Here is a 22,724-nt window from a genome sequence, read left to right as displayed (position 1 = left end):
TGGACCAGATGCAGCATCTGCCCATTGTCTGCAGATGTGGAAAGTTTGAGATCCACTGCACTGGAAACATTTGGTTTCCAGCTGCTCCTGGTAGTTGCTAAAAGCTCTTCTGAGAGGTCCCAAATACACAGTAAAGTGGTTCATTAGAAAGAGAAAGAATAGTCTGTACCACAGTTAACAATTATTTAAGCAAGCAGAGGTGTGTTCCAAAGCCTGCAGCAGAATGCTTTCAGAAGCTGCACAGAATCAGAGAACAAAGGAGAAAAACTTAACAACATTTCTGTTAAAGTTATCGATGTTCCAGGGAAGAAAATACAGAGAAAAGGTGTTAGGTTTTCAGGATTATTTTTTTTCGCCTCTAGATGAAAGCAATGGGAATTTTTTTACAGGAATATATTACAAGGGACAATGTGACTGAGTCTAGCGCAGAAAAAAATTAAAGAGTAATATATTATTTCTGCACATAAATTCTCTAAATATTTCAAACCATTGTTATGAATTATATATGCATGAAGTTCCATATTGATAAAAGTGGGTCAAACTATAAACAGTAAAATTTATGATTATTTTTCCAGGACAAAACATTGAAGATGCATAAAATGTAGACACAAGTATTTTAATGTTACAGAGACTGCCTTCAAATCTGTTGCCAAAAAGCTGCAAAAGACACAGCTACAAACATGCACATAGGCAGAGAACAACAGGGAGAAAACCTGCTTTAAAGGTCTAAATACTGAAAAACAGAGAAGAGAAAAACAACTACTGGCAGCTAGCTAGTCTTCATTTGCAAAGTCCAGTCGAGTAACCAAGAACCAAGAATCAAAAATCAGCCATCCAGCATTCATAGTGGAAATTATATTGGTATCAGCCAGCTAAGATGCAAACCAAGACAACCAAGACAACTTTGCTCTTCTAGAACAACCAGAACTGATCAGAAGGAACTAACCCACTAACTGTACTACCTAGCAAAGAGATGTCCATTGATTACAGAGAGACATGAGGATCCTATACGAGGAGTACAAATCTAACCTCTGATTCATCAGTATTTATTTCAACTATTGCACAAATACTTCTATATAAAACAACTAAGCAGACAAATTTTTACCACACTGCTATCTTTCTTTGAGAAAGAGTGCTTTGCTCTGGAAATTTTGATCTTGCAGTGGCACTCTGGAAAACATGGTGAGAAATAAAGCTATGCTGTGAGACAGACTCAGGCTTGTAAATATTAAATAAAACCAGTGCAAAGCAGACCAACTGTGGCACTCGAGCAACTACACTTGAAGCTATGATTTTGTCCAGGAGAGATACAAGCATCACAACACTGATGTGAAAAACAACTTAATGGATCCAGCAGCTCAAAAAATACGTCATCCCCTCTGGTTTGCCTTGCATCACTGTTCCTCCTCAGCATTTCCGCTGGATGTGAAAAAAGCAAATCAAATAGTCTGTTGGACAAATTGGGTCAAACAGTCCGTTTCTCACAATAAGATATCACTAGCAATTGAGGTGTGCCATGCTCTGCATATTAATCAAGTTGAAAGAATAGCTTGTGGAAAAACATAGGTTTCTTTCTGTTTTCATTACCTAAAAGAGGTGCTATTCACAGAGCAATACAGCATGGGAAAGGAACATCCAAACTAAATCCAGCAGTGGTGATAACACCAAGAAATTCTGTATTCCTATTTTTCTTCCACTCATCTAAGTTTTCCCTTTTTTTTTTTTTTCTTTTCCTCTGAAGAATTTGGTGGAGAGGAGAAGCAGCTAAATGCTCAGTGCTAGTGAGTTCAGCTGCACTCCAAAGCAGTTTTACCTGTTTCAAGGATCAAACCCAGGTTTTCACTGCCACACTGCAGTGTCCAATGGAGATGCACCACCCTTAGCATACAAGGCTCAATCTCAGGACTGTTCCAACACTGTGCACTGCATGCACATTTCTCATGGCTGAGGGTGCCTTGCTGTCTGTGTGTCTCGCTCCAATTTATAGGAGGGAGATGAAGTTCTTTTGATATCTGTATACCCGGCGTGAGATTAAGAAACAATGGTTCATATGTTAGTCCAACCAGTTTATTACAAATCCTAATCAGGGAGACGGGGAATGTAAGGAGGGCGATAGAAAAGATAGGAAAGAAGCAAGAATTGCGTAAAGCGGGGATAGTCACCAGCAGCGTCCTGTTGCACGACTTTTGAAGGTCCGAGGCAGAAGCAGCGCAGGGGGGAAGCAGCAACGTGGCGGCCTTGGGCAGCAAGCAGGCAGCAGGAGGCGGCCGGGGAGCCAATCCGGGAGGAAGCTGCAGCGCTCAGGCAGCAGCCCAGGAGAGTTCGTCACCGTGCAGGAATTCCGTAGTGAGTAATCTGATGTCAGATATCTCTTCTACTTCAGCATGTAGGCATCACTTTGTGAGGAATCTGTTAGTCAGAAATCCTCTGTCCTTCTTCATGAGGAATCTGTTGTCAGAAAACCTATCCTCATGGTTTTCGATTCCTCCTTTATCCTACTTGTTCTCCTGCCTACGTGACAAGGATGGGCCTTGAGCAAGAGTCATTGAGCACCCCCTGAGATGGCCGTCATCCTGAGACAAGTCCACACAAAAGAGCACTTCACAGCTATTTACCTGCAACTCATCTTTCTCTCCTTGCCCCTGGCTTTGTCCGTCTGTGTCCCCCAGACAAAGGATTTCACAACCCTTGCCCAGGACTTGCCCGGACTTGTCCGTCTCTATCCCCAGCAAGCTTTGAGACACTGATGTTAACAGGATAATATCTTACACCACCCCGTGACTCAGAGGTTGCTTTAAAATGGGACACTGGTGATCCATGATGGTGAGAAGAAGATAGCAAGCGTAGGGGTAAAGAAAGGAGGGGGGCAGGGAATCAAAAGTCTCATACAATCATTACATTCATCAATCATTCATCAGGGTTGTTTACAAATGTTGCCCTGATCTGCTTGACTTCCCCATCTGCAGAGGAACTTACAAAGTACACAGAGGATACAGCACATTGGATAAGTTGAATAAAACATGGTATCATACAAGGGACTAACATGAGAATCGCAACAGCACAATAATAGATAAAATAAGATACGTTTCACCCATGGGTCACCTGGGAGCCAGGAGAAGAGGTCAAGGTCTGGGCTTTCCCAAGTTTGAACAGGAACATGCGCTATTTTCTGTATACCTTGGGCAATTTGTTTAATAACTTCACCATTATCATCAATCTTTAGAAAAAGTAGAATCATTTAATTTGCCTTCTTCAGCTAGCAGGTAGTCCAGAACAATGTGATGCTGGAGTATTGCCGCCCGCATCTGTGAAGCTTGATCTGCAAGAAGATCAAGGGCATATGCTGTTTCATTAGTAATTATTTCAAGGATGGCTTGTAATCTGATAATATGACTTAGGTTATGGAAGGGCTCTTGAGCACCACTAACCCATTTGTTGGGGTTCCAGGTTCCAGGTTCCAGTGTTTGATTATACAGTAGGGAGGCCAATCATCTTTGCCCCAAGTTTGGCCTCTACCACATGTTAGGGAGGTGGCGATAGACCTCTTGTGTCAATTGAGATCATCATATACTCTGACACCTAATTCATTGCCATCCTTTCCTGGAACTAAAAAGAACATCAGGCAGATTACTCCGACATCACATACCCCAGTTCAGTTTGCAGGTAACTGCTTATATGCATAATGACCATAAATCCAATATTGTCCCTTTAGTTGTGAGCCTCCTAATAAACATCCACCCTTCACCCCCCTGCTCGCTTGAGGAGTGAAGGAATTAGTTTCCCAATATCACTGATAGCTCTTCAGCTGTTGCGGGGACAGCACTAGGACCTGGGGTTTTACTTTCCACAAGTCTAGTCGGCCATCCAGTAACCAGCATCTCCAGCCTATCTGTTGTCAATCCATCCATCAAATTTCATGGAATACCCTTTTTCCAGCTGTGGGAATCAAATGTTGTTTCTGCATTAGAATTGGATAATATTATTTTAATTTCATGATCTCCGCTATCATAGTTCTTTTTGGGAGTCCTTCTACTTAACTTGGGGAAGATCTCTGATAGTTTACATCACTTATCCTCTAGATGAACCTTCCCAGGAACACACACTCTGTATATAGGTGTATAGATGTATATTTTGTCATACACACTGCAAGAATATCCTGCACGACAGCAAACCAGAGAACAAGTCCTGGCCTGCCCGAGGAAGCACCTGAAGAGACATGGGAAGGCCTGGCATCATCCCCCCCAGTGCTCTTTGTTTAACGAAGACTTTAAAGAAAATCACCATATAAATACAACAAGGAGAGCACCGAGACATCTTGGAAACAACAGGATGGCTGCTGACTGACGCCAGATAACAAATAAATTAACAAGTTAATAACAAATATAAACCTTCTGATAAGATTGTGAACCTGGAGTACCCAGCCAGTGGAGAAACAGGGAAGGGGGGGAGGCAAGGGGGAGAAAACAGGGTCTAAAGGCTGTCATGTTGTGTCCATAGGCGCTCCTGCTTGTGGGACACCCACCATTGCAATCTCGAATAAAATCTGTTTTTATCAGAGATACCGTCCTGATAAAAATTACTTGGATATTTCCAACCCAGCCCAGAGTCCAAAAACAATTACGTTTATGATCAATATTCCACCTATTGGTTTTTACTGGCAATGAGACCCTTCCAGACCCACTGAACTTCGGGCTAGGTGGCCTGGGGGCAAGGCTGGCTGCTGCAAGCCTTACTCTTCCTGGCTCGGATTTACTGGGAAAAGAAACCACCAGCCCATATTTTCTTCCATAGTTAATTAATTCTTGGGCTACCTCCCCCCACGTCCATACTTTGCATCCTGACTGCAAATGTTTGGGGGTTACAGTTTTCTTCTAACATGTTAACAGAATAATATCTTTAATAATATATAATCTAATATAATATATAATCTAATATATCTAATAATATACTGTGATTCTCCTTTCCTGCCACATATTGGTTTCAGCTACCAAACTGCAATTTGTAGGCCTGAGGAAGTAGTTCACCCCTACTAGGACTACATATTCCCGTGAGGTGTAAATGTACTTGCAACTTGGCTGACCTTATGGTACAAAAAGAGGCTGATGCGCACCAGACAGCTATGCACATCACTGTCTGTGTGCTACCTGCACACAGAACTGCAATGAAGAGGTATGAAGTGTTAGCTCTGGAAAACAAATAAACAAACAAACATATTTGGTTTCACAGCATTTTGTATAGCCAACCTGAGGTTCTCATTGCAGAGATATGTACACCAATACACGGGAAGAATCAGAAACTCCATAGTGAGATACAACATGGCAAAGCACCAAGACTAAATGTAGATCTGAGGGAAAGAAATAAGGCTAACCCTATTAACCTGTCAGGAGCTTCAAAATAGCACAGTGGGAAACCCATAGGAGAGCAAATCCCTTTCAGCCCACATTACATAGTTGTCTTCTGCTATTTCCTTTCATGCTGCAAAGACCCAGATACTTTTGGAATTCTGTCTGGGCATAACGTGATAATAATTCTGAGTTATCTAAAATTCAAATTAGCCTGCCAGATACGTTCCACTAATGATTCTTTTAAAGTTAGAACAGCATTTCAATTAAATAAAAAAAAAATCCTCAAGAATGTAGGTCAGTGACTGTATTTCACAGAATCACAGAATGTGAGGGATTAGAAAGGACCTCAAAAGATCATCTAGTCCAACCCCCCTGCTGGAGCAGGAACACCTATATTAAATCACACAGGAACACATGCAGGTGAGTTCTGAATGTCTTCAGAGAAGGAGAACCCACACCCTCTCTGGGCTGCCTTTTCCAGTGTTCTTTTACCCTCACTGCAAATAAGTTTTTTCTCATATTTATGTGGAACCTCCTATGTTCCAGCTTGCTTCACTTATCAGATTAATGGACTATCTTAACCTGCTTTAGATTTAAACTTATTTCCAAAATTTTCCATTCCAAAAATATACAAGTATATACAAGTGTTTTATCTGTATTCATATATACACACACATATGTACTCCTAATTTCAAGTTAGAATGACTGAAAAAGTATTCTCACTGCAAAATACAAAATATACGAAGTATAAAACTTGGTTGTAACCATGTTGATTATTTATAATTAGAACTCAAACCAGATTTTCATGCTGACGTGCCCTATTCCCCACTTTCATTGTAATACTTTGACAGCTTTCTAACAAGGCAAGAGATTCCAACACTGTGATGTCATGCCATACAAAATAAAAATAAAAATCAAGTTTGATTTTTAATTAAGTGCTTAGCAATCTCACATGCATCTAAGTGCCCAACTATGGCAAGCAGCGTGGCACCACATCCACACTGCCCAGTGCGCCCTGCTGGTACAAGCACTAGTGTGGACAAACTGCAAGGGTAGCACCATTATAGTCACTGGATTGAATGGACAGAAAGTGAATAATAGCATACCCTGCTTTGGAAGAAAACCACAGGGACTATTGAGTTGAAGACCAAAAATTCAAACCCTATGTCTGAGATCATCTTCAACTCTAGCAAGCTTTATACTATGACCATTTTCCTGGGAAGTCTATTCCAGGGCCCAATTGCGCTATGGTTCTCTGGTGAATAACTTTTTTCCAGTACCCAACCTGACTCTCCTGTGACTCAGCTCCATGCAATTCCCGCAGGACCTGATGCAGCCACCATAGAAAAGAAATGAGCACCTGCCTCTTCACTCCCACGGTGAGGAAGCTAAGGACCACCACGAAGCCTCCCCTCAGACTCCTTTTCTGTAGGCTGAATAAACCATGTGACCTCAGCTGCTCCTCACAACTCTTGCCCTCTTGACCATTCAGAATTTTCATAGCCTGTTATGTTTTGTTTAGTTTGTCTATTTGGAACTTTTTTTTATGGCTGATACTGACATGGAATCATAGAATCATAGAATTGCTCAAGTTGAAAAAGACCTTAGGGATCATCGAGTCCAACAAAGATCTAACCATATTACCCTAACAACCATCCGGGAAAGCATTTTTCATACTAGAATTAGTTATGCAAAAGAACTATTTTATTTAATATTTATATAAAATATTTATAAATATTTTATATTTATATATATCTGCCAACTGACTCACAGTTTTGTGTAAGTTTGGTACTTCTTTGGAATGTGTGCTACCTTTCTAGATCAGAGAGCATGGTTTCTCATAGCCTGAAGTAAATTGAGAGGCTGAATTCACTTTTCTGAGAGGTCATCCCACTTCAATATAGAGAAAAGGGAAAAAGAAAAAAAAAAAAAAAAAGGGGGTAGGGGACAATTTCCAAAGCCTGCAACCAACAGCATGGGCATCAGTAAAATCTCTACAGAACAGCTGTACAGACAGAATCACTTGGTGCACTGATGAAAACATAAAATTGTAGGTGAATAATGAGCCATAAAATAAAACTTTGTTAATTAAAAATACCATAATATTGACCATAATCTCCATGAAGATGGACGTGACATGAAAGTCTAGATATTCAGACACAAAGCCAGTGAGTGAATAATTCCATGGTCATACATACGAAGTACAGACTTCCTTTTTCTAAAAGGTTAGTAAATATTTCCTGTAGCCATTGTACAGAAAGAAAATATCCAAAGTGAGGTTCCTTTTATCTCAAGCAGAAAAACAGCAGAACACTGCAGTCTTCTAACATACAGCTGTCTTGTTAAAGCATCTCTTATAATTTTATGTTTTAACTCTCCTTTCCTTCTCTCCACTACAATTCTTTTCCTATCCCTCACTTAATGCTCTATAAATCTGTATTTAATACACGCAGCTATGATCATTTGTTGAGCTGTGAGGAGAAACACTTCACTGAACAAATCAGTGCCCAAGACACACAGTAAGCTGTTCAAGATGGCCAGAAGAACTCACTGTCAACTAACCAAAAGCTATCTTCAGAGGTAGGTAAAGGGACATGCTATCACAGTAACTAGCAATTATTAGTAAGAATTATTTCCAGGAGACAGAGAAAGTTTTTGAACACAGGTGACAGTCCTGCATCTCCCCTGAAATCAGCTAATTTCAAAAGGTACAGACTTACACCTTAAGGTAATATAGGTGCTTTAATGATATGATTACTACTATTGATTGCTGTTGTATTTCAATCTTAATATTTACTGTTAACTATAAATCAGAAAAATGTAAGATTTATGTGGGAAAAGGCAGGAACCATCTTTCTGTTCTGCATTAGCGCACTGCCCAGCTCAGGGAAACCCTGATCCACACCTTCGCAGTTTTTGTTGTTGTGTTTTGTTTTAAATCTACTTTTCTTGGAAAAAGTGCTAAAAAGGTATTAAAGAAAGACAAATGGAAAGGTTTGGACTGTTGATTTGCTTGTCTGATTAAACATTGCCTTTCTCTCTCCCTTATATTTCTCTGCATGACATTGATTTTCATAAGGGTTACTAATACGAAGAGAGATACTATACATCATCAAGTAGTAGGCAACTAAGGAATGGCCTCTATTTTAAGATAACCTACAGTCTATTTCATTCTTCTGTATCATAGCTTAAGGAATACTCGTGTCTCAGGTGTACAAGAGCCATAATACTGCTTTAAGGCAGAGCCAAACAAAATTCTAGAAATGCATTTAATTTCTATAACATCTCCATACCAGCTTAACTCAGCCACACCTACAGACTCAACAGACTTCTTAGCATGAAAACTTCACATGTGCTTCTCATATGCTCTATCTTCAGTGATTGATAATGCTCTGGAAATCCCTAGTCCTGATGCTTTATAGGTTGTTCTTGTCGGTGTGATTAAGAAAAAAAACATATGCTCTGCAGTTACAACCACATGATGACTGAGCTATGACATCTCTCCTGGTAACACAGATAGCTCTTATCTGTGTGCTTCCATCTGATTGTATCTTTCTCCACTGCATAAGAGCTCAGTATAGCAAGCTGTATTTCTCTTGCTACTGAACATATGGCCACAATAGAAGTCTATTTTTAATATTTTCAGTATCAATTCAGTGATTATAAATTTATCTAATAAATACGATCAGTCACGGCATTAATAAAGTGTAAAAAAGTACAGTGTAGATTTGTAGTTTCTAAAAGACACTAGAGATATGGTGGTAAATACACTCTGGATCAGGAAATAAAGTTCAATTCTTAATTGCTGAATATATACATAAACCTCTCATGTTTGGGTAGGCTCCCATACTTAATTAAGTATCTATCAGTAAGTTTCTACTGCTGTGTCTAAGCAAACAGTTGCACAATTACTCTGGTACAATTTCAGTATGCACTTTTGACTGTCTGCTTGGTGTCAGTGGTTCTTGTACTGACCTTTGAAACATAACATCTTGCTGCAGTCTAATAATTAACAGAAGCCAATATCACACTGTCTGGATCTACAGTATACAGTGTACATTTGCATATATAGGGAATCACCAACCTGAGGTCCCTTTGAAGATGCCCATTAGTACAGCAGAATGACTCAAATGGCCATGCAGCAGGAACTAAGTCCTGTGAAGCTTCCACAACTTTCCTACGTGATACCAAAGGTCTAGCTCCTAAAGTTCTTTCTGCATTGCTGTGTTCGGCATTGCTGGAAAGAACACCTAGCTTCAGAGGATTAGCTATGCTGAGATCACAGGGAGTTGCATTCAGATGTTTCAGTCTGAATTATACATCTAAGACATTTCCAGAATGGATTTGTATGCAATCATCAAAGGTGTTCAAGCAAGTTCATAAGGCACAGCTGGAGAATTATTATATAACAGCCTCTATGGCATAAGCCATCAAGGATTATCCACCTCAGATTCAAGCTGGAAGCCCAAATATCTCTGTCAAGGAACAGGGATGGTCAGGTCTCCCTAGGAATCAAATGCAGAGGAAAGGAAGCAGTTTCTCAGCTCTCTCTCTTTCACTTTGCTGTGCTCAGTAAACCTCCAAGGCATAGGAGCACATTGAATATTTTCAATCTACATGTATTTGTAATTCAGAGACTGTAGGCTCTGTATGCTTCAGAACTGAGGTCTGACAATGCCAATGCCACTTGATAGATGGGTGAATGGAGTTAAATCCAGCTGGTGGCTGGTTACAAGTGCTGGTCCTTAGCGGTCAATTTTGAGGCCAGTCCTGTTTAATATCTTTATTGATGATCTAGATGAGTGCACCACCCAGTAAGTTTGCAGGTGACACCAACTTAGGAGGACGTGTTGATCTGCCTGAGGGTAGGAAGTTCCCACAGAGAGATTTGGATAGGCTGATTGATGGGTTGAAGCAAGCTTATGAACCCCGGAAAGATGAAGTGCCAAGTCCTCGACTTTGGTCACAACACCCCCATGCAATGCTACAAGCTTAGGGCAGAGTGGGCAGAAAGCTGTGGAAAAGAAAATGTGGGATGCTAGTCAACAGCCATCTGAACTGAGCCAGAAGTGTGTCCAGGCGGAGAACAAGACCAACAACATCCTGATTTGTATCAGAAGAAGTGCAGCCATCCGGGCTATGGAGGTCTCTCTGAACTTGGCACTGGTGAGATTACACCTTAAGTTCTGTGTTCAGTTTTCATCCCCTCACTACTACAAAGTCATTGAGGCCCTGAAGCATGTCCAAAAAGGGGGAAAGAAGCTGATGAAGGGTTTGGAGCACAAGTCTTATGAGGAGTGACTGAGGGAAGTGGGATTGTTTAATCTGGAGATAAGGAGGTTCTGGGGAGACCTTATCGCGCTTTACAACTACTGACAAGGAAACTGTAGAGAGGCAGCAGTTAGCCTCTTTTCCCAAGTAACTACTGATAGGACAAGAGATGATGGCTTTAAGCTGTGCCGAGGGAAGTTCAGATTGGATAACAGGCAAAATTTCTTCTCAGAAAATATGGTGAGTTATTGGAACAGGCTGCCCAGGGAGATGGTATAGACGCCATCCCTTGAGGTTTTCAAAAAGGAAGATGTGACACTTACAGATATGGCATAGTGGGCATGATGGCGATGGGCTGACAGCTGGACTAGACTATCTTAGAGGTCTTTTGCAACCTTAATAAGTCTATGATTCTGATTCTGAGTTGTACTGGAAAAAAAGAAAAAAACAAAAAAAACAAAACCACAACATGATTTTCTGCCTATCTTAGAACCTGCTTCTGTATGAACCAGACCTTCCATCAGTATCTAAGGCTTTCAGAGTAACATCTAATAAAAGTCTGGTTGCGCAGAATACTGTGACAAAATGGTGTCTGACATGGTAGTGCATATGAAGCAAAGGTCTGTAACTGAAATACTCCATGCAAAATTACAATTGCTCCCACTGACATTCATGGCTGCTTGTTGAATGTTTATGGAGACCAAACAGTGGATGTTAACACAGTGAGGTGGTGGTTGGTACATTTCAGCCATAGTAATGGCAACATGTAAGACAAGCCACATTCCAGACAGCCATACAGGTTTTTAAAGGCACAGCATGCAGGCCATTCTTCATCACTAGTGAAAAGCCATAGGTAATGGTGATGACTACACTGAAAAATAGTATTTTGTAGCTGGGAACTTGCTCTATCAAATAGCGTTATTGTGCTCTTTTTAAACTGCATTTTCCATGGAAATAAATAGGAGGTATTAATTTCAGAGTTACGTGTATGTGTAATGCCTTACCTCTAAGTCCAACCTGTGAGCTTTGAAACATATATACCTGTGAGGACCTGTGCTTCACAGTTCCAGTCTTACTGAATATATTTATAATATAGTATTCAATAAATAACATAAAATCACTGTGTATTAAATTATTTCTAAAGGGAAGAATGAGCTAAGGATATTCATAACAGTGAGTAGAGGATACCTTCACACAATTTTACCTAAATGTCCTTTCACTTACTGACTGGTCTGATGATCTTAGTAGGTCACTGCTTTTCTGCGCTAACCTAAAAACTTAAATATTTCCTTCAAGCCTTAGAAATTTACTTTAACGAAAAACAAACAAAACAAAACAAAAAGGTAGAAGAGCAAATTTTGAAATCTGACCTTACCTTTCCTTAGACATTTCTAACTAAAATCCCCAGTGAATTCAAACATAGAACATGTTCCTATAGGTCAAATGTTCCACCCTGAACAGCTCTTTACAGATTTTCCAGTATAATACTTATCTGAGAAGCCTTTGTGAACAGAGTGAAATCAACAGTTGTACCTGAATGAAGAAAAAACTCCACATTGTTTATTTTTTTCCCCTAGCTTCTTAGGAGAGAAAGTCTTGGGGAGAGAATCAAGGAAAGTGAGAAAGAAGAATGGATGGATGGAAGTATGAACACACAAAAAAAAACCCAAAAAAATGAATAATGAACCTTGTGTGAACTAACTTCACTGAATACAGATAGAATGCAGAAGTGTCTAGGAAAAAAAAAAATTGCATTGTTACTTAAAATTAGTGAAACTCTTCAAAATGTACTAAATTGAATACATATACAAGCTTGTAATCTAGGTCACTGTTTTGTATAGTACTCAGATATGCATGAATGTTTTTGATGAAGAAATTGGGAAGAACTATGCAAATGCAGCTGAGGACAAGATCTGATTCATTTTCCAAGACTGCTATGCCTAAAAATCCCTTTCAAATTGCACAGGAAAAATATAATATTACCACAATACCTGTTCCCTAAATCTTACCAAGACCAATCACATGGCACATATTGAAAATATATTACCTTATCACAACTACATATATATTCAAATCATTCTCTGCATCTTTTATTTGGATCTAATGACAATTCATTTAAATCTAGCCAAGTCAGTATGCAAAAAAGAAGTCTGTAATGCTGTGATCAGATTGTGAAGTATAGCATCACAATGCAGATCAAATAACCTGATTCAAGGCCGAAGTGTCAAAAAATGGTGCTAGTAACTGAAAATAATAAAACCATTCAAAGAGAATGTTATTTAAATGGTATATGACTGCATGCAGAGTTTCTGAACAAAGCTCATAAAGAGAATTATGTTTTCCATATGGAAAGTACACATGTTGGTGTCATAGAAAAATATAAACTTTGTCATAGTACAGCTAACAAATATATTCTGCCAACAACAACAAAAAAAATCACCCTTTTCATAAGCAAACAGCAATAAGGCCTCCCAGAGGAATTAACTGATCTTGCAATAGAGAAGAGGTACTGAGAGAGGGCTGCATGTTAGCCCCTTTTGGATGCAGGATTCTGTCACAACATCTAAGGAAATTCTCCAGCTTTCTTGTATCACACTAACCATATTTACCCAAACCTCACTTAAAAGCACAGTGTAAAATACATTTTATTGCCATACTTTCCAATAATTCTGACCTAAATTAGTGTGATCGAGGTATTTTTTCCTGAGGAGACATGATTTTAAAATGAATGTGCTTTAATGTGTAATAATCTTCCAACTGACAGACAAATGCTTCTGCTTGAGAGCACAGCGTTTATGAAACAGCAGGCCCTTCGGTTGCCCTGGAAACCACATTTGTAAAGGGCCACAATTTGTTTTGTCCCAGAAGCTTTTGAGATTTGCATCAAAGCTTCAGAAGATGAGAACTGTCAGCATTTACTCTTCCCCACTCCCTAAAAAACCAATACCTTTGACTTCAAGAAGGTTAAACAGTCTGAAAATGTGTGTATGTGTTTTTCGCTTTTTTCCCTTCTAGCTCATGATAGCTTTCAACAAGAAAACAGCAACAAAAACTGTAAAACTGTGCACAGAAAGTCAAGAGCTATACACTTATGATGTTACATTTATTCATCAGGGTTACACAAAGAACTTCTAACTAAATAGAAGAAGAAATAAAGGGAGCACTAACAGTTGAAGCGTTGTCACTCTATTTACTACATTCAGTAATGACCCTGAGGCTTCACTCAGAAACCTCCATAAGGGTAATCACAGAGTAAAAGAGATCACCTTAAAAAAAGCATAAAATTAATAAAGCTAAAATTAAGCAGACAGAAATACTTGAGTTTAGATGAAACACTTAACTGTCAAAATGCTCATAACATTTAGCTGCAGGGAGTGCTTTATTTTTCAGAAGAATCCTTTCAGCACTGACAAACATCCCAAACCCTCAGCCACTATCAGAATTTCACAAATTTAACTGTGCAAAACACTGTGCAGAAAGAGCCAATCTATTTCCTACTGCTTTTCTATACTCGGATACTGAAAAAATGGCCTAAAGAGGAATCTTGACATTTATACTCAAGCAAACTCACAATTGAAGTGACTGAGTGAAGTGCTTATTCCAGGATGAAGCAGAACACTCGAGGAAATATCCTGTGATTTTTTCTTGCTTCCACATCAATTTTCACTCCTGAAAAGTGTACGGAATAAAAGATGCACCAAAAGGAGTTCCTTTTGAGGATCTTGTACAAGCAGGAGTTGCAGATAATTCAGAAAGTATATAAAAAAAGGGTCATCCCTCAAGTTTTGAAGATGCTCAGGGATGAACGGAGGCAAAATCTGTGAGAAGTCCATGCAAGAACACAGAAAAATAGAAAGATAGAAAATAAACAGAATGCAGAAATTAAGAACCTTCTGAGTCATTTTCTTTGAAAGGAAAAAAACAAACGAGGAAAAGGAGAAAAAAAAATACAAATCAGGCAGCTTAATTCTTTCAAAAATTTTCAGAAAAAATCTTTTCTATCTTTGTGTAGGCATTTGCATACTTTAGGTTAGCAATTGCGATATTCAAATGTAATACTAAAATAGCACAGTGGAAGTTTCACAAATGACAGCAGACAAGAGAAAGGAAAATGAAATTTTGCATAATATTTTATAAAACAAAGCTACCTAAATTCCTCACATAAACTTTGTATATATGCTTTGATCATTTAGATTTGTTGCTTCAAGCTTGTGCTGCCAAACACAAAGGTAGAGGTAAAAGGCAGTAATGTGCATGGCAAGATTCCTCTAACTCAGAATTGTGTAAAGAAGCTTCTGGGAATTACCATCATTTATCATGGGGTTAGAGAGCAGCTTCACCTCTTTTTTATGGTTTTACTAACCTCTGACTTGCTCAAGCTCCCACTCAACCTGGCTGAGTACATTCATCTTACATCTGTCCTTTTTATGTCATGCAGCAAAAGTAAATCCAAACTCTCTACAGGGAAAAAAATGTATGGAATCTAAAAGGGCTGACAAGATTTCTTCAGAAATATCAAACAGAAATTACAACAAACTCTTTAGAAAGATGTATTTAACAACCATCTTCTTCACTTAGCTACATGTCAACTTCAGAATTAAAATACAATACTCTTATGCTTATGGCAGAAGTCCATTTCTGTATCTTAGCATCATAACTTGAATATATATTTTATGTCTATTAAAATGTACAAGCTATAGATGGATTATTCTAGAAATTGATGAAACAAATATTCAAAAACTTATTTGTATCTTCAGTTTGCCCGTGAAGAAGTAAAACAATTCCAGTTGTTACTGGACAATATACAGGTGAATAGCTACTCTTCATTATGCATATTCAGGCCATTGCTTTGAATAAACAAGACTTACTTTTTATCTACATTCTACACAGTTAATAACAAAGTTACTGAAGCAAATACATTTTAAAAAGTTTAAGTGGCTCATAAACACCTGCCATTTAACTGTAACATTAAACTCCTAATTACTTTATCCTGCCCCAAGTCATGGAGATCAGAAGAAAGATTCACCTCAAAGTACTTGAAAAGAGGAAAAAATGACAGTATGGCTCAGCCCCAAGCAAATGAAAGCATTTGTAACTTTTCCTTGAGACTCTGTGATGTTTAAGTGAAGTCTAAATCTCTCATCTTAACAAAATCCTTGTCCTGAAGAACTGCAGCTGAAGTCTTGCCATCTACACTGATTGAAGGTTTGGAAAGTTATCTTGGTTCTACTTTTCTAGACTTTTTTTCCTTTTCCATTTCTCTGTTAGACATACAGAGGCCTGATATTTCTTTGCTGGTACAACAGGCAGTAAGTTGAGAAGTTAATCTAAGTTGACACTTGTAGTCATTTCCATAGCATCAACGGTAAATAAGGTAAACTGAATTTCAGACTAGAATTTGATGTGCAAGGTTCTTGAGCAATCCCTTGCTTGTCTTTTGTTAATATTTTCTCAGCTGCAATGGGAAAACAATGATTTAAATATGAGCATCATAAATAATCACTGTTTTCTTGAGACACTATGAAAAAATGAAACTGGTTTAATGATATATTGCTAGCACATTTCAAAGCACTGCATCAATAATTCTCAGCAAGGTGCTTTTTGTCATTTACAAAATAGGCTGCAAGATATTTTTATTTGAATACCTGCAACTACAGAACTATGTAATAAATTAAAGATATTGCAAGGTGAATTTAAATATATTGCAAGTCTGCTTCTTCTCTTGACTATGGTTGGACTCACTGGTATTGAGATGCACAGATTACTACAGGATATCTTTGGTATCTGTTTTTTGTTTTTTTGTTTGTTTGTTTGTTTTAACATCTTCCCTTTAATTCAGGTATTTAGAACCAAGTACTGCCAAAGTAACAGCATATGATAGAAACTACCTATTCTTTATGCAGAGAAACAGGCTTTGGCCATTCTGAAAGAAATGACTTACTCATGTAACATTTCCACACTAATGTGTGAAGCTCACTGATTTCTCATCTCAAAAACACAGTCTCTTTTATAATTGGTATCACACTTACAGCTCCAGAAATAATGTGTTCATATGTTACACTCACTTGAGTCCACCATAATGGATATTAATAAAAAACAATTTCATAGAGTCTGAGGCAATTTTTCAAGTTTGGGGCATTTAAAGATGGCAAAAATTGTATTAAAAATATTCTAAAATTCAAAATATTTTTAAAAATCGTATTTTCTACTAGTCATTTTTAAAAGCTACCATGTAAACAATTAGATCCCCCGTGTAAACGGTTAAAGTGATGATATTTGAATCACTTCGAAGGGGTCACTGAAACTTAAGAAATACAACTGCTTGTCCTTAACAGTTATTTCTGTTTGCAAACTATTTACAAAGGTTTAGCATCCATGCTGAAAGGTGTTCCAGAATCTATTGTTTTAGCAGGTATCACAACCTTTTATCATATCATCTGATTTACCTGTCTTTTTAGGCTTTTAAATCTAAATTAATGCAAATGTAACTAAGAGGTGAAAAGTTACTTCGTTTTACAAAAGGTGACATCGGGGCTAATTTTATTCCGTACTCATATATCATCTCACTTATCAGCAATGACCTGTTGTGACAACAGTTAAGAAGGCATAAACTGATGGAAGAGATAAAGACAGAAAAGAACAGAATAGAAAAGAACAGAGAAGACAGCAGTGAAGAAGAGGGGAGATAAGAACAAACAGAGGAGAGCAGAGAATGAGATGCAGTTCAGAATTGCAGCCCTTTTTATTAGACTGCTAGACTCAGCCTTGTGTATGAGAAACAGAGGTGTGGAGATAAAGAGTTCTGTCAACCATGTGTTCATTAACTATGTTTTAAGTACTAACAGAAATGATTAACTATACGATAATGTGACAATTCCTAGAGAAATTCCAGATTGTTGTCATGCCAACCTGCAAAGAATTAAAGTGCCAAATCACATTTTGCTATAATACAAATTATTTTAAAATAATTTACCAATTTCCTTCATTTCACACTTTTTATATTCTAGCCATGATTTTGTTACTTGATAAAATTAATAAAAGCTTTAATCATACAGATAGATAAATAAAAGCATCAAAGCAATTTTAAATGCAGCCAGAAAAAAAAAAAAAAAAAAAATTACAACTTTGAATTCTCCACACCGCTGAAAGCAAAATATCATTTCACTATTTCTGCCCTTTTATTTCTTCTACTCCTTGTTAGTCAAGATGCAACTTCAGTTTTCATAAGAGATTTTCTCTTTCATGAAGATTTATGTTATGTGTGATAGCATTCTGCCATTTTGTGATTTATTTTTGAATGTTCTGGAGATATGCATACATATATTTTAATTTTTTTTAAGAAAGAGATGACATTACTAAGAGGGATAAGAAGCAGTTATTTAATGGTAAGTCACAAAACTGCGGGCACGCCACAGCTGAGTAATTTCTGTGTGAGGTCTTTGGCTGCCATACTCCATCTGCCCTTAATATATCTAACATTCACTTAATGCATCACAACAAAAATGGATTAAACTCCTTGGGGCAGGGTTTTGGTTTTCTGTAACTTTTCTGAAGTACCTCATGCACATTTGTTAGCTGCTGGGAAAAACAAACAAACAAATAAACAAACAGAAACAACAAAAAAGCCCACACCTAGATTCTAAGTTCTTAAACTTTCATCTCTAGTTTTAGCCTCCAGTGACTACTTTCTCACTTTTTTGCCCAAGGAAAGATATGACATAAACATCTTGTTGATGACTTCAAATCAAATGAAAAAGTCCAGCTAATATGCTATCAGTTATGTACAGTACCCAAGTCCTCACCAGAATGTCAAACACAATATACAAAACCAGCTTTGAAGTCAGCATACCTTTTGCTGTTAACCTACTTCAAATTTGGTCAAGGTTGTGTACAATACTTTATGAATGATTGATATTCTTTAAACACTATTGTATTTCCAGCCAACACAGATTAGCATATTTGAATCTTCCATTTGGGTAGAAACCAGCCACTGACTGGAAAGAAGCAGTTCAAGTTCTGCCACATTATTCCCCCTACTCCCTTTACCTCTCTGCACTCATGTTCCTCCTCTTTTCTCACGTCTCCACATTCCTGTGTTTCAACTCTGAGAGAACAAAATATACAATGATGGAAAGACCTATGAGAAAGGAGACCCTGATCTCCACAGACCACTCACACATGCTTGAAGCATATGTGCTTTACAACATGGACCTCATAACAAACTTTTCCCGTAATGAGCTGAGCTGTCGATTTTAATGTGCTGAAGTGTTTGTACATTTATATAAATGTTAATTTTAAGGATGTCACAGGACCTACTCAGGTTCTGGTTCAGCACTGATGAAGCCAGTGGGGCCTTCTTTTGACATCCAAAGATCTGCATGTAGAAGTTCCTTATATAGCATAAACGTGAGTCCATTTTTTAATGGATCAAACTTGAAACACCACCAAAAAAAAAATAGTTTTAACTTGAAAGTTAAACTTCAGTGGATGTTTCTAGATCAGCATTCTTCTAAAGCTCAAATTAAATAATAAGAAATTTTTTTCCCTGCATGAATTATCCAAAAATCTTAAAAGACACCAGTATCAGTACTTGGTGCTAGTGCTTATGCCTTTCTGGATCCAATAGGTTTTAATTTAATCATTGAAATTCACCCTTTCACTTGACTTTTGAACGCATGTTGCTGGGAGAAATAGCACAGGCATTCATGCAGTTTCATCTCTGCATACAGCCACCCTGTCTCCTTAATAGGCTGACTGCATACAGTGGCTTTAAGCATAAGGATGGTCATGATAAAATCCAGTGATAGAAAGCAGATCCAGACTGAGAGAAAGCACCCATTCCAGACTTTAGCAAAAAACCTTGAGCTACTGTTGCTCTTGGTAAATAAAATTTAGATGATGTGGCTTCTACATGACTGTTAAATGTTCCAGTGTTTTGAAACTGTTCTTTGAAAATCTTAAAAACAACTTTTATATAAGAGAAGTATCCTTGTACACACAGGGTTGGTCTTTAAATCAGAAGACATTTTGCTTGCAATTATTCAACAAAAGAATGTGCAATTCTGTGTGATAGAAATTTACAGACCAGTTATTTCACTTGACTTGGAGCTGGTTTCTGCCTCCTGTTACCAGCAAAATGTACTGTTCATACTTCTGCACAAATTACAGAAATTACTTCAGTTGGGAAGAGAGGATGCTGAAGAAGAAATGTACATGTGTTACATCAGTAGCTAGTTGAATACTTTTGAGCATTTCAAAGCCAGTCTATTGCCTGTTGAATAACTGAGTTTAGACTTAAAAAAGAAAGGCAGCAGATTTCCTCTAAAATTGTTTGTTTTCAAGCCCTTGGTTAGCTAAGTTACAGAGCAGAGATTAATGTCAGTTTCTTTATATCGTTCATCTAGAACAGCCACATCGAGCATCAAGGAAAATCTGTTTTTGCTTCAAGGCAGCATGGATAGCCTGGGCTCCCATAAAGGCTAATTAGCACTCTAGTAAAAAGACTGATCTCCAATCCTACCTAAAGAGATAGATTCTAGGGTTTTTAGTGTCCTTTTGTATGCTTTTAAAGAAGGCTCCTCTTCCTGTGTTTCATCAGCTCTCCCTCTCATGGAAACTCTAAATCACGCATTTAAAAATAGACCATCAGATTATCTGGGTAAATCATAAAGCTCAGCTTATCTCCTTCTTCCCCTTTAAAATATAGAATTTATTTTGTCCAGCAGGTCAGCAGCGTGAAGCCATAAATAATCCTATATATCTCAATGTCTGGGTGTATCTCCAGTATGTGTACATATGCCACTATATATGTACTTAAATCATGCATTTATTTGATATTTAACACTAATCTACATCCCAGAATCCATGTATTTCTCCTGAAGGCAAGCAAAATCAACACAATACCAAAGAGGGAAGAAAAATTCTCAATTTCTCTTTCCCATTCACCATATAATACGGCCTTAAGCTGCAAATCCTGACTCCCAGGCCCAGCATTTCCCATACGTGCATCCTTTCATTCTCCTCCCACTGCCAGTGCAGCCCATCAGGCCACTGGAGCTGGAGAAAGCCCTGCAGGGCTATAAATAGCTACACGGGGGAGGGAGAACAGAGTGTAGCAGCACATTTTCGAAAATCCTTGCTGCAGAATGAGGTGGTTTTTTTTTTTTTTTTTTTTTTTTTTTTTTTTTTTTTTTTCCTGGATTAATTCAGATAGGGAAAGGAACTGCTAGGAAGTTCACTGACATACCAGGGAATGGCTGTGGAAAGGGGGCAACAGCTGCCATGGAGAAACTAAAATGGGAATGCCTGGCTCACTGGAAGAACAATGAGGTGGGTTTCCTTCTTTGGCTTTCCCACGTATTTTGAATCGATTCTCGACCTCCTGAGATGACCTATGGACATGAAGGCTTATACAGAGGGGATACGAACCCCCCCTCACCCCCGACCCCCTCCAAAAAAAAGCATTACTGACACACGCAGCTTATTTTCTATTCCAAGTTTGTACTGACTCAAGTACATTTATATGTATTGGATTTGCACTGACCGTGCATAAGTTGTCCGTGAACATGCCCCAGCGTGCAAATGCTGCCCTTCCCTAACCCTCATTTTCTTCCGAGCGACCAAGACGAGAGTCCTATTCTCCAGGAATCCCCATAACCACCCTGTCTCCCGGAAACTTTCGGTAGCTACAGGCAGCGCCTGAAGCATAGGGGCTCGCCGCCCCCTTCCCCGCTAGAGGCATCTCAGGCACTCTCCAGCGCACCCTCCGCTGGCCGCGCAGCGGGAGGAGCGCACCCCCCGCCGCCCCCGAAAGCACCGCGCTGCTCGGCGCCTTCCCGGCTACCTGCCGGGCACGTATCGCGCGGTACTGCCCTGCTGCGGTTTCCGGCCCAGCCCGGCCTTTTCTCACCGTCCTCCAGAGTCGCTGCCGCTTGGCGCTGACGGAGGTGGCGGTGACGATGAGATGGGAGACGGACACCACGAGCCCGAAAACGATAGCCAGCAGGGTCCGGACGGGCAGCAGTGAATACGAGACGAAAGTGACCAGCATGAGCTGCCACATGCCCTGCTCCGGGGCGCTGAGGGGTTCCATGCTGTAGGCGCCTAGCGAGAAGGGGCAGCAGAGGAAGGAGAAGGTGAAGCTGAAGAGCAAGGTGAGCTTGACGATCTGCTGCAGCTGGGTGACCTGCAGGTACTTGACGTTAGTGACGATAAAGAGAGAAAGGAAGATGATGCAGTGTACCGGGTGCGAGCCTTTGGAAATGGTCAAGCTGGGTCCAGAGAGCAGCTCCACAAGGGCCAGGCTGGCGGTGAGCACGATGAGAACGGCCAGCGCTTTGAGGGTAGACTTCTGCTCCAGCTTCAGGTTGTAGCTCTGGAAAAGAGCTTCCAGCTCCTTGCAGTCGAACTCATCTTCACAGGCAATGGCATCTAGCAGCAGGGGAGGAGGTTCTCCCAGCCTGGCTCCCGCTCCCGCCACCGCGGCAGCAGACGGAGAGCAGCAGCAGTGGAAGCACTTCTTCCTCTTGGTCTTGACTTTATGAAACGGTATTTCCTCCATATCATTGCCATTCATAAACCCCGGGGAAGAAATGCTCCTCCTGTTGTCCTCCGCTGCCGCTCCTCCGCCTCGCTGCTCATAAAAGAGAGGGGGGCTGCGAGCAGGACCCGCGGCCGCAGATCCTCCGCCAGCTCTCGCCGGCGCTGCTCCGCGGATGCGGGCACCGGGCGCAGCTCGCAGCCGCCGTCCGCAGCCAACGGCGCCTGAAAACGCCCCCTCCGCTGCAACCGAGGAGCCGAGGATGGCTGGGGCGGCGGGAGGACAGCTTCACTCGTGCCGTCTCTCTCTCCTTTTCCCCCTCCTCCTCCTCCTCTCCTGGTGTTCCAGGGATGTTAATCTCCTAATCGCACCAAAATACCATCCGAAGGTTTGAAATCGAGCAGAGTGACGGGTGGGGGCACAGGGTACGTGGAAGCAGAGAGAAGGGGAGCGGGGGATAATAGAAACGCGGGTCTCCCTTTAAATACAGCTGTGTGGAGAGGAGCAGGACCTAAAGAGCGGATGGTAAACGGACTCCCAGGGGTAGACAACATTAAAAAAAAAAAAAA

The 22,724-nt window shown here is 39.7% G+C and overlaps 1 protein-coding gene across 1 annotated transcript in view; it reads right to left on the bottom strand.

Annotated features, from left to right (window-relative positions):
- Window positions 1-22,191, bottom strand: part of ADCY1 (adenylate cyclase 1) — a 147,400-nt gene extending 125,209 nt beyond the window's left edge. The window contains exon 1 of the mRNA XM_042868943.1: window positions 21,526-22,191. Within this exon, the coding sequence (XP_042724877.1) occupies window positions 21,526-22,191 (666 nt within the window). The remainder of the gene's footprint in view (window positions 1-21,525) is intronic.
- Window positions 22,192-22,724: the final 533 nt, after the last annotated feature.

Source organism: Lagopus leucura, unplaced genomic scaffold, assembly GCF_019238085.1.
Source record: "Lagopus leucura isolate 7727_CA_CO unplaced genomic scaffold, USGS_WTPT01 Super-Scaffold_100002, whole genome shotgun sequence".
Classification (NCBI taxonomy): Eukaryota; Metazoa; Chordata; class Aves; order Galliformes; family Phasianidae; genus Lagopus; species Lagopus leucura.
Note: the sequence above shows the minus strand (reverse complement) of the source record. Positions and strands in the feature narration are given on the sequence as shown.